Genomic DNA, 12543 nt, shown 5'->3' with positions numbered 1-12543 from the left:
TAATCAAGCTGATTTAAGGTTATTTTAAAAAGGAGTTCAGTAGCAATGCATTGTGGAGGTCATGACTGTATAAGCTACAGGAAAATAGCAGCTGTCCCGATGTTAGGTGAATAGAAACTAACAGCTTAGGGTAAAATTTCTAGGGGCCACCCTACAGTTTTTAGAGCTTTTATAGAGTATATATATCATTTCATAAAGTATATTCTAATACATAGAATATATTCTCATATATAGAATATTATTCTTTTAAAGAATAAAGAGCTTTTATTCTCACGTAGCATAGATGGAGGCTAATGGAAGTTTTATGTAATTCCATCTAATACAAACACTAAAATGGTCATCATAGTCAACATTTATTGTGTTTAAGGTGGATTACCTTGTTTAATTTTCACAGTGATTCTGTGAGGTAGGAACTATTGTTACCTCAGTTCTATGGGTGAGAAAGCAGGGCTGGGAATCACATGTTAAGTGGTTAGCAGATCTGGACCTGGGCAGTCTGATTTCTAGATCTGTGACAGGATATGCCACTTGTGTAGTTTGTACTGCTGTGTGACTTGATGTAAAAGTGACTTTGGTCTAGAAAACTGGACTTCAGTACTGGATCTGCCTCTTACAGCTGTGTGACATAACTTCTTCATAGCCCAGTTTCCACAACTGTAAAATGGGTGCTTTTAGGATTAAAGGGGATGATTTATTTAAAATAGAACACAATATATGCTCAACAAATGGTTTTAATAATCATAGTAGTTGTAATAATGGCTATTTTTGTGGTTTTTTTTTTTTTTTTTTTGTGATTTGTAAAAGCTCTGTATTTCTGTGGCCCAAGATTTTCAAGCATTTTTTTCATGAAGCACAAAATGGCTAGTGTTCTTTTAATTTACAGTATTTTTATTGCTTTTTTGTTACATGTCCAGAAGGGTTACTGTCAATTAGTAAGTGAAAGATGTTTTGGTTTCACCAAGAGAGAAGTTATACAAAATGATGGCCACTTTAGAAGAGATGTCATCCCACCCCCCCCCCCCCCCCCCAAAAAATCATAATCGTGTGTGTGCATGCATGAGAGAGAGAGTGCACGGCCACATGTGCACAAGCTCTAGAGCCAAAGAGAGGCTTCTGAGGGCATTTACCTAATTTTTTCAAGACTTGTGTGGTGGGGCTGGGGGATGTTTCAATCTAGATGCTTTTGAGAACATGAAAGACCACAAGGTCCGTTCTTTGGAGACGTGAGACCAGTAATTGTAAGAAAGGTTGTGGTCAGTTGGAAGAATCATGGTTGGATTCCAGGGGTTGGAAGTCACAATGGTGGCAAAGACCAGGTCTGTTGAGGACGAAGGAGTGAGAACTGTGAAATGCTAGGTTCTGGGCAGAGAGGCAAACTTCTGTGTTAAGATTTTAGAAATAAAGTAGGGGTGATGAAGTCTAAAGAGGGGGAGGTATGAGAAGGGCTAGTGGATCGTGCAAAATTTGCTGGGTTGGGCCCAGAGGTGAAGGGCGGGTCCTAGGAAACTGCTATATCCATAAGGAGAGTTATTCTCAAATCAAGGAGCTCCCCAAGGGATGATGACGCCCCATGCTGACATGGGGAGAGGTAAGACCCTCTAGTTAGGGATGAGGACAAGAAAGGAGACTGACTGGGGGCCATGGATGGGGCTGCTTCAGCATTCTTGAAAAAAATTGTGCCCTCTAGTGCTTTTTTAAAGATGGAACATAATTCTGTTCTTTAAAAAGCATTAGAGAGGACATGTTAATGAATTTGAACTTTCTGGTCCTGCCTATTTACTTGATGAAGTGTTCTAGGCTTGGAACAGAAATCTCAGTTATGGAAAATATTCATTTTATAATGATTTCCTTATGACTGATTTATGCCAGGATAACATTGATTTGTTAGGAATTTATCTACATGTTCTATGCTGCAGCTAATGGTTACGGTGTTTTCTTCAGGGTTTTCATTTTGAGTGGTTTTAGATTGAGCGTTTTCTGGGGGAGAATGCTTAAAGGGAATTTGGCATTTTGGGAAATAATTTGTAAAGTTTAAACTGGAAAAAGCTCAATTTGAATATATGCAACTCTTGTAATTATGGGCTTTTTACATTTACATTCTTTTGTATAGGAGTTAAAGTTCCTCGTAATTTTCGCTTGTTGGAAGAACTTGAAGAAGGACAAAAAGGAGTAGGCGATGGTACGGTTAGCTGGGGCCTTGAAGATGATGAAGATATGACACTTACAAGGTGGACAGGCATGATTATTGGGCCACCAAGGGTCAGTGCTATAAATTATATTTTTTTCTATTGATATTATTGTCATTTTAGAGTAAGCATTTTATTTAATATTGATATTAAAGTAATTATCACTTTTAACTGAAACAATTCCTCCCTTTTAATTCATTTTGTATACATTCATCGAGATGCTTCCTGTGTGTAGGGTATAATGGTTGATTTTGTGGAGGACTGGGGGGAAAATATTGATACGGTCATTGCCGTCAAGGTGTTTGCAGTTGAGTAGAGAAGAAAAAATAATTACAAATGACAGATTCTAAATATGGCAGAGAAAGTTCACTACGGGACTTTAGAATATGTTTCTTCTAGCTGGAATAATTGAGGAAGGCTGAACAGTGGAGGAAGTTGCCTTTGGAATGAGCCTTAAAGGACTGACTGGTAGGATTTCAGAAGGTGGTGATGGGGATGGAGAACATTCCAGATAGAGAGGAGAAAAGGTGAGGAAATGGAGGGGTTACTTGGGAAGAGCAAACAGTATATTTTGACATAACCTGTTACTAACCCGCTCGCTATGTGTGTAACCAAGGTGTAACCAAAGGTTTCTAAATTGGTTTGTATTGAATGCACACTGCTGTTTGCTCTCTTGACATGTGACTTGTCTTGTATATACTATAGGCCTCAATTTTTTCATTTATAAAATACAGAGAAAAGTCTATGCTTTTTGTATATTTTCTAGCATTGTTGGCAACAGACCCGTTGTGCTTCATTTTATTTAGGTCTTTCTCAAGCTTAAGAAGTTTTATTTTTACTCAAAATCTTTTCCAGACTGGGAAATATTTTTCCACGTTGCATTCCTTACTCAAAGATCCCATTTACTGCACTCCTGGCAGTGAGTCTTTGAAATATGTATTCCATAATGTTTTTGACTTCTGCAAAGAGCACCAGTTTGAAGGTTTTCTTTTTTAGTCTTTGGTTTTATATACTATTGGCTGTGCATTGGGCTTGAAACTGTGAGATCATGACCTGAGACAAAACCAAGAGTTAGATGCTTAACCAACTGAGCCACCCAGGCGCCCCCTAATTTATGAACAACATTCTTAATGAATAGTTTGAAGATTTGACAGTCTGAACTTGAGTATACTAGAGTATAAATTTATATTTATATATACTAGATATTTACTGTATTTAGTATATTTATTTACTAGATATCTAGTATATTTATTTATACTAGAGTATAAGTTTGAAATTATTTAGATTTAGTTTTTCTCCAGCCACTACCTCCAATAGACTTGAAACTTTAGGAATGTTTTAGAGCTTGTGTGTGAGTTTCCTCAGTGATTTTGTGGACCGGCCTGGAACATAGTTCCCGAATATGGAAGAGCAGCTCCCAGTTGATCTCACATGCAGACTAGCTGCCTTTCCTGGTGTCACCGAATTGCAGGAAGCCTCTCTGTGTCCAGGCTGTGTCCAGTGCATAGTGAAGCCTGCTCTAGCTTGCGGGGGTGGGTTTGGTTTGCTCAAAAGAGCTGTGTAGACACAATGCTGCCATTGGGCCACTGGACATGCTGGACGGCTGGTCACTGGGCCTTCCCCTCCCTCCCTCCCGCCTTCCCTCTCTTCCTTCCTTCCTTCCTTCCTTCCTTCCTTCCTTCCTTCCTTCCTTCCTTTTCTTTCTTTTATTTTTTTTTTAATTTTTTGGACTTTTATTTGTTTTTGAGAGAGAGAGAGGGAGAGAGAGAGAAAGAGAGAGAGAGAGAGAGAGAGAGACAGAGAGAGAGACATTACAAGCAGGGGAGGTACAGAGAGAGAGGGAAACACAGAATCCAAAGCAGGTTCCCTGCTCTGGGCTCTCAGCACAGAGCCCCATGCAAGGCTCAGACTTACAAACCTCAAGATCATGACCTGAGCTGAAGTCAGGCACTTAACCAACTGAGCCACCAAGGCACCCTGGGCCTTCCCCTTTCTCAGGGTAGTGGTGTTGGAGCCTCTTCTTACTTCCTTTGGAAGCCAGGAAGGGGCAAGAGGGGAGCACCTTACAAAGGCACAGCATCTTTCCGGCCAGCCGATGATTTTTCTGCCTTCTGTCACCATCTCCCGACTTCCTCCTTCACTGAGACCCAGTGAGGGTGAGTACTTGTGCACTCATTCAGTTGCCTTGTAATAAAACCTGCAGGAGTTACTGTCTCCCCTTAATTGTTTTCTCTTTAGGAGGTGCCATATTTAGAGCAGTTTGTCCCCAGCTTCAGGTATCCACATCTAACCAGCATAATGGGAAAATTTTGCCTTACCATACTGTTACTTGGTTAGGGGTTTTTAATTTTTTTAATGCATTATTAACATCCCTGATTTTTTTAATGTTATTCTAGTACTTTGGATTTATATAATCAGCAATTTTGTTTTTCCATATATGTTTGTGTTTTAAATTTTCTGAAGCAATATTTTTTTAGCATTAGAGATTTAGTAACTTTTCCAAGTTTTCCTTATGTGTAAATGGATCTGCTTTGCCCATTTAGTTTGGAGAATTAAATGACTTAATAATTAGACAATAGGAAGGTACCTGACTATAGTACATATTTTGTAAATATTCCTTTTTTTCCCCTTTTTGTATTTTGCTATTGATTGGATGACAGAAAGATGTGGCTGTTTTTTGTTTTTGTTTTTGTTTTTTTTAATCGGAGTGATAAAATTAGACCTTGGTCCAAAGTTAAGATGATGTTTACTCTAAAAGGCTGGTTTAGAGTTTTTTAATTTAATTTTAAAAAGTTGGGTATAATTTACATACAATGAAATGCACAAATCTCACCACGAGTTTCAACAAATACACCTTGTTGCCTATGCTCCTGTCTAGATACAGAATAGTTCAGTCACGTGTGCCCTGGAGCAGTTTTGCATGTGGTAGAATTTCATGTAAGTGGAATCATGCAGTGTGTGTATTTACTGGTCTGCTTATTTCGACTCAGCACGATGTCTCAGAGATTTAGTTGTGTTGTTCCACACAGTAGTGGTAGCGGTTTTTTTTATTTATGGTTCTTAATATTTATGTTACTGAGTAGTATTTTACTGTATGGATTTGTACCATAATGTATTTTTCACTGTGTTCATGGTATTTGGATTTTATCTACTTTGTGGCTATTTGAAATAAAGCTGCTATGAACAGTCTTTTAAAAGTCTTTTGTGAACATGCTTGTTTCCATTTTTTTGGATAAAATGTCTAGGAATGGAATTGTTACATCATAGGGTAGGTAGGTACACACTTATTTATCTTTATAAGAAAATGCCAGTTTGTTTCCTAAATGGTTATACCACCCTCTACTCCCAGTAAAGTGTGAGAGTTCTGGTTGTTCCCATATATGTTGAGTATATTTAACATTATAGAGTTTGTTGGGGGCTATTACTATTATTTTTGTTATTTATTTATTAATGTTTATTTTTTTTATTTTGAGAGAGACAGAGTGAGCAGGGAGGGGCAGAGAGAGAAGGAGAGAGAGAATTCCAAGCAGGTTCTGCTCTGGCAGCATGGGGCCTGACCTGCGCCTCAAACCCACAAACTGTGAGATCATGACCTGAGCCAAAACCAGAGTTGGGCGCTTAAGCAACTGAGCCACCCAGGCGGCCCTATTATTCTTACTTGTTAATGTAAGTCTTGTAGGTAGGTTACTGTTCATCCAGATTGAGTACCACAGACTGGATGATTTCCTTGCGATCTCCGTGATGTTAGTCCTTACTGTACACATCCAAACTGCTGGGCGTGTTAATGGATGTGTGCGGTTAACCTTGGTTGACTTTTATACAGGTGTTTCTTTTCAAAGTGTTGAAATAATTAGTAATATATATACAAGATTGTTGCATACATTTTAAATTACAGTAGTTTAGTATCCCAGCTCTGACCTCCACTCGGGAATAGCTCTTACTTGAGGGAAAGGAAGTTGTGGATCGGTTTGGGTAAGTGAAATCTATAGCTGGTTAGCTTATCATATAAATGTGAATGTACAAAAATATAAATTATTGATCATAAAGTAATATCAAATACATTAATATTGTACCTTTCCTCTTCATTAGCAGTTGAATATTATTATTTTTGCCTTCCAGACAAATTATGAAAACAGAATATATAGCCTGAAAGTAGAATGTGGACCTAAATACCCAGAAGCTCCTCCATCAGTTAGATTTGTAACCAAAATTAATATGAATGGAATTAATAATTCCAGTGGAATGGTAAGTAAAATAGTCATTTTATTTTTATAAAATAATATATAGTCAGAAGAAAGTTAAAATATAAAACAGACCTTTGTTTAGTTGGAAGTCTAAAAGAAATATGTCTTGTTTTTCTCTTATAAATCAATCTGTCCTTAAAAAACCTTTATGTACCAGCCTAGATAGATGTGATGACAACAGTTCTCTCAGGGTTTATTAATTGCTTCAGTAGTCATATTTGAGTTGAATCCTTATTTGGTAAAAAGATAACATTCTCTTTGTTATTTTTCTTTAAGGTTAAGGTACATTTGGTGAGATTAAAAAAATGAATATTCATGAAGGGGAGGCTTTGAGGAACAAGTGTGTCTGTATTAGAACAAATAGTCATGGTTGAGCATTGTTGTGTGTTTAAAGCAAATAAACCAAAATGACATGCTCTACCTGGAAGTTAGTGGGAAGGCTGAATTTCCATTATGATTAGGTTGTTAGGGCTCATGTTAAGACTTCTAAATCCAGGCTCTTGATATGCCATGTTGAGAGTACACTCACGTGCAAAATACATGTTAGGAAGTGTAATAACACAATAATAATAAAATGAACATCATCCATCTTAGGAAATAGAATGTTATCAATGTCCTTAACTTCTTGTGTGCTCCTTCTCATCCTATTCCTGTATTCCTTTTCCTCACTAGTAGTAATTAACATCTTAAAAATATTCTTTTATATACTGTCTTTTTTTTTTAATCTTACCCAATGTATCATGTGTGTATACCTAGCCTCCCTCCCTCTTTCCTTCCTATTTATCTATTTATATACCTGCCTTACCTATCATCTATTAAAAACTGTGAGTTTATACCAACACACTATTTCATCACAGTAGGATTTATTCCATATTTCATCTGTTTCACATTTGTAATTCCCTCTGGTAACAAATTGAACCCTGGACACACAGAACTAGCCCTCTAGCCCCCAACTCAGTCTAGTATGCAGACCCACAGCTAGGCCCCACAATGGCAAGTGCTTCCCTGCTGGATGTGCTAGAAGAAAGCATGACCCTGACAGGAAGAAGGTGGACAGGTTATTGGAAGTCTCAGCTCTGAACCTGCTGGTCACTTACAAATCTCCCTACCTGATGCATGCCACCTAAAAGCTGGGTTCTGAGAGTCCTTCCTGTCAGTCTGTCAGTCTTTGTAATTTATTGGGACTATTTAGTCCCTTTACATTTAATATAATATTGATATGTTTAGGTTTAATAAATCATTTTATTTTGTGGTTTCTCATTTTCCATGTGGTTTTTGCTGCTTTTCTGCTTTTGAAATGGTTCTCAAAATTTTTCATTCTATTTTTGTTTTTTCCAGTGGTTATTCTAGAAATTACAGTGTGCATACTTAAGTATTTCTATGATAAATAATATTAAGAGATGTGATAGAAGCAGGATTATAAAACATTTTGAACATACAGAAGGATATTGTTTAGGGAATTTCTTTTTTCTAAATTTCTTTTTTATTTTTAAAAATTTACATCCAAATTAGTTAGCATATAGTGCAACAGTGATTCCTTAAGGCCCCTTACCCATTTAGCCCATCCCCCCCTCCCACAACCCCTCCAGTAATCCTCAGTTTGTTTCCATATTTATGAATCTCATCTGTTTTGTCCCCCCTCCCTGTTTTTATATTATTTTTGTTTCCCTTTTCTTATGTTCATCTGTTTTGTCTCTTAAAGTCCTCATCTGAGTGAAGTCATATGATTTTGTCTTTCTCTGACTAATTTCACTTAGCATAATACCCTCCAGTTCTATCCTCATAGTTGCAAATGACAAGATTTCCTTCTTTTTGATTGCCGAGTAATATTCCACTGTATATATAGACCACATCTTCTTTATTCATTCATCCATCGATGGACATTTGGGCTCTTTCCATACTTTGGGTATTGTTGATAGTGCTGCTATAAACATTGGGGTGCATGTATCCCAGAAGGATCTTTCTAAAATACAAATTGTGTTATGTCACTTCTGTGCTTTAAGATCCTTTAATGACTTCAACCACAATGTGCATGCTTTTTGCCATGGTTCATTGGGACTCACAGGGTCCACACTGCCCTGCATGCCTTTCATTTTGCCTCAGGATCAGTGCACTGTTCTTCCTGTCTGGACATCTCCCCCACTCTGGCTAATCCTTACAGATCCTTCCCTTTTCTGTGTAAAAGTCACTTTCTTCAAAAAGTCTTTTCTTGAATTCTGTCCCTTTTTTTACTCTGATAATCTTTTCCTTTGTAGCAGTTTCTATTAATTTATTACTACTTTTCTCTTTGTTTTCATTTTTGGTGTTTTTAAAAGAAATGTTTTTGATACATAGACAAATTTTAGAAAAGTGATATAACCAACATCGTCCATTTTCCCTTGTCACATCTTAGCATTTTGGTCTTGTTTGTAATAGCCTTTTTTAAAAGAAAGACTACATTATAAGTAGTTAACTCTGTGTACCTTTCCCCAGTTTCCCCTTCTACTTTCCTCCTAAGTAATCTCATCTTGAATTTGATGTTTATCATTTCCATGCATGATTGTTATGCTTTAACTATGCACGTGTGTGTATACCTCTATATTGTATTACTTTTGTGTGGAATCACGTCAGTGAGTTTTGAGTTTCATCCGTGTTGAGTCATTTAAATTAGATTGTTCCTTTTAATACTGTTTTTCACTTGCTGGGCATTTAGGCCGTTTTCAGTTTTCACTGAAAAGATTGCTACAATGGACATTCTTATATAAGTATTCTTCTACCCTAGGGCAGTGTTTCTTAAGACTTGAGTGTTTAATGGTTGGTTTGTTGGTATCCAATATGTTGTAGATCAGTACTTGTGTAAAATACAATAAAAATTACTAAGAAAATGAAATAAAAAAGAAAATACAGTAAAACCTTGGATTGTGAGTAACTTGTTCTGCAAGACGAGCAAACGTTTCTAATAAATCATAACGTGATAAATCATTGATGTCTTGCAATACGAGTATTATGTGACATTGAACGTCATATGATCACCACTGAGCCATGGTTCTTTTCTCTCTTTCTCTTCTCTCTCTCTCTCTCTCTCTCTCTCTCACTCTCACTCTCACTCTCTCTCTCTGCGGGATTGTGGGTGATCATCTCCCATGCTCAGATGCTTGGTCTCAGGCCGCGGTGTTTGGCAGAAATCAGTGATTTTTCAGAATGTTGGAAGGTGCCCACAATTGGCACTAATGTCTTTTTGTCACTTTGGCACCTGTGGACAGTCCTTTGCTTTTCCAGACAAGAGTAAGCTTAGGAATGCGTTGCTTCATTCTAGGTCAGGCTGCCTGCAGATACAGACCCTTTCCTCTGCTGCCTTTTTGCCAGTTACATTAAATACAGTAAATGATAAGAGTTTATTAATACTGTACTATAGTCAACATCAGTTAGTGATAGTGAAAGTTGTCCTACACAGTAACCCTCCTCTCTTGTCTCCCTCACATCAGCCACGAAGGTTTTCAAAGGTAAGTGCAGGTTAATTTGTTTATTTTCATTTATATTTTGTATTTTCTTTATTATTTCATATTATATTGTTGTAATCATTTTTATGTGAATATTTTTAGATTGTGGAGTGAATCGTCTGAGTTTCCATTATTTCTTATGGGAACTTTGCTTTGATATACAATTGCTTTGGATTACAAGCATGTTTCCGGAACGATTTAGGCTCAAAAGCCAAGGTTTTACTGTATAAGCTCAGGTTTTTTAAACAAGAATTTCTCTGTCAAATTACCATAGAAATCTTGAAACACATTTCTATGTCTGTCTTGTGGTGGACCAGTAAAAAATTAGCTCAAGGCATGGCGTCATTCCATGGAACGTACTCTGTTCCCTGGAACATAGCACTGCTCCAGGACATCCACCTAGAAGTGGAATGTGTGCTGAAGTGTAGGGCTTGCCTTCAACTTGATTGAAAATTGCCAGCTACTCTCCACAGGGTTGTATCTGCATCTGTCCTGCTAGCTGTGTGTAACAGTATCCTGTGATCGTACGTTCTCACCAATGCTCATATGGCCAACCTGGGATGGGGATTTGAAAAGAAAAAGAAATAATGATTTTAATTATTAGAGCATAGGTTGTATATATAGAAGGTTAGAAATAGGGTGAGTACACTGGACATCAGTTTTTCTCTTGATGGATATTTAAGAATTTAAAATACTGCATTCATAACTAGTAAATAGATGCCCAGAACCTCACACTGACCATTGGTCATGTGCCAGAATAATTTTATATCATTTTGAGGTTAAGTACCTGATGAATTTTGAGTGTTGCTTTAGTAATTTTGGTTTATGTTTATGTAATACAACAAGGCAAAATTATTCCTTACGGGTGGTTAGCACAGGAAAGCACAAATTGTAGTGCTTTATGCTGTGAAGTCTCAAGTTTTGGAAGTTATTGTATATTATAGAATGATAAGATGCAGATTTGTTCTGACATGATATTTATTTTCCCATGTTCTTTTCTTCCTCCTCTCTCTTCTTCATCTTCTTTTCCCCATTGTGTGTGTGTGTGTGTGTGTGTGTGTGTGTGTGTACGTACCCTGTTGGTATTTCACAGGAGTTGCAATCGCTTATGTATATTTAACTATCATGTAACTTTAGGCTAGAAGTGTTTGTTTCTGCTTTGGAAAAAGCTTGGTATTCTCTCCACTTGAAAACTCTTATTTGCTAGTGGAGTCTATTTAAAACAGGCTAAGGGGCTTGCTACTGCTGAAGTTAAATCATTAGAGGAAGCCCTTTAAGTACATCTTAACGTTATAACATTCTTCTTATTGCTTCAGTTGCTTGTAAGAGAATTATTTGAAAATTATTTTCCTCTTCTATTTTAAGCAGTTTATTGTGATATAATTTGCATACCGTACAGTTCATTCAAAGTGTATATAATTAAGTGGTGTTTTAGTTTTCATTGGGTTGTGGACCCTTTACCACAGTCGAGTTTTAGAATATTTTTGTCCCTCTCAAAGGAAACCCCCTACCCATTGGTTGTCACTTCCTATTCCACCGTCCCATACCCTAAACAACCATTAATCTTTCTGTCTTTATAGATTTGCCTATTCTGGACTTTTCATATAAATGAAATCATAATATGTGTTTTTTGGCAACTAGCTTCTTTCACTTAACATGTTTTCAAGGTTCATCCATATTATAGCATGTATCAGTACTTTATAACTTTTTATAACTTTTATAACATTTTATTGCTGAATAATAATTCCATTATATAAATCTGTCTATACATTTTGTTAATCCATTCATCGCCTGATAGACATTTGGGTTTTTCTACTTTTTGCTGTCATGAATAATGCTGCAGCAAAAATTTGTGTACAAGGTTGTATGGTTAAAACTTTCATTTCTATTGGATGTATACCTAGGATTGTAATTGCTGGGTCATATGGTGGCTCTATGTTTAACTTTTTGAGGTATGGCCAGACTGTGTTTCTTTCTTTCTTTTTTTAAAAGTTAATTAATTAATTTTTAAATTTACATCCAAATTAGCATATAGTGCAACAATGATTTCACGGAGTAGATTCCTTAATGCCCCTTATGCATTTAGCCCATCCCCTTCCCACAACCCCTCCAGCAACCCTGTGTTTGTTCTCTATATTTAAGAGTCTCCTATGTTTTATCCCCCTCCCTGTTCTTATATTTTTGCTTCCCTTCCCTTATGTTCATCTGTTTTCTATCTTAAATTTCTTCATATGAGTGAAGTCATATGATACTTGTCTTTCTCTGACTAATTACGCGTAGCATAATACCCTCTAGTTCCATCCATGTAGTTGCAGATAGCAAGATTTCATTCTTTTTGATTGCTGAGTAATACTCCATTGTATGTATGTGTGTATGTATACATACATATATATATATATATATATACATACACACACACACACACATATATATATATGTATACACACACACACACACACACACACACACACACACACACACACCACATCTTCTTTATCCATTCATCTGTTGATGGACATTTGGGCTCTTTCCATACTTTGGGTATTGTTGATAGTGCTGCTATGTATACATTTGGGTGCATGTGCCCCTTTGAAACAGTATACCTGTATCCCTTGGATAAATAACTAGTTCTGC

General features: G+C 36.8%; 1 protein-coding gene across 2 annotated transcripts in view; it reads left to right on the top strand.

The window, feature by feature from the left end:
* UBE2V2 (ubiquitin conjugating enzyme E2 V2) overlaps positions 1-12543 on the top strand; it is a 61935-nt gene that overhangs the window by 33391 nt on the left and 16001 nt on the right. The window contains exons 2-3 of one of the 2 annotated variants that reach the window (XM_027042812.2): positions 2111-2259; positions 6306-6431. In XM_027042812.2, coding sequence (XP_026898613.1) covers positions 2111-2259; positions 6306-6431 — 275 coding nt within the window. The remainder of the gene's footprint in view (positions 1-2110; positions 2260-6305; positions 6432-12543) is intronic. The other variant, XM_053208691.1, reaches the window with a different exon arrangement.

Source organism: Acinonyx jubatus, chromosome F2 (genome assembly GCF_027475565.1).
Source record: "Acinonyx jubatus isolate Ajub_Pintada_27869175 chromosome F2, VMU_Ajub_asm_v1.0, whole genome shotgun sequence".
Taxonomy (NCBI): domain Eukaryota; kingdom Metazoa; phylum Chordata; class Mammalia; order Carnivora; family Felidae; genus Acinonyx; species Acinonyx jubatus.
This window is presented reverse-complemented; position numbering and strand designations above follow the sequence as displayed.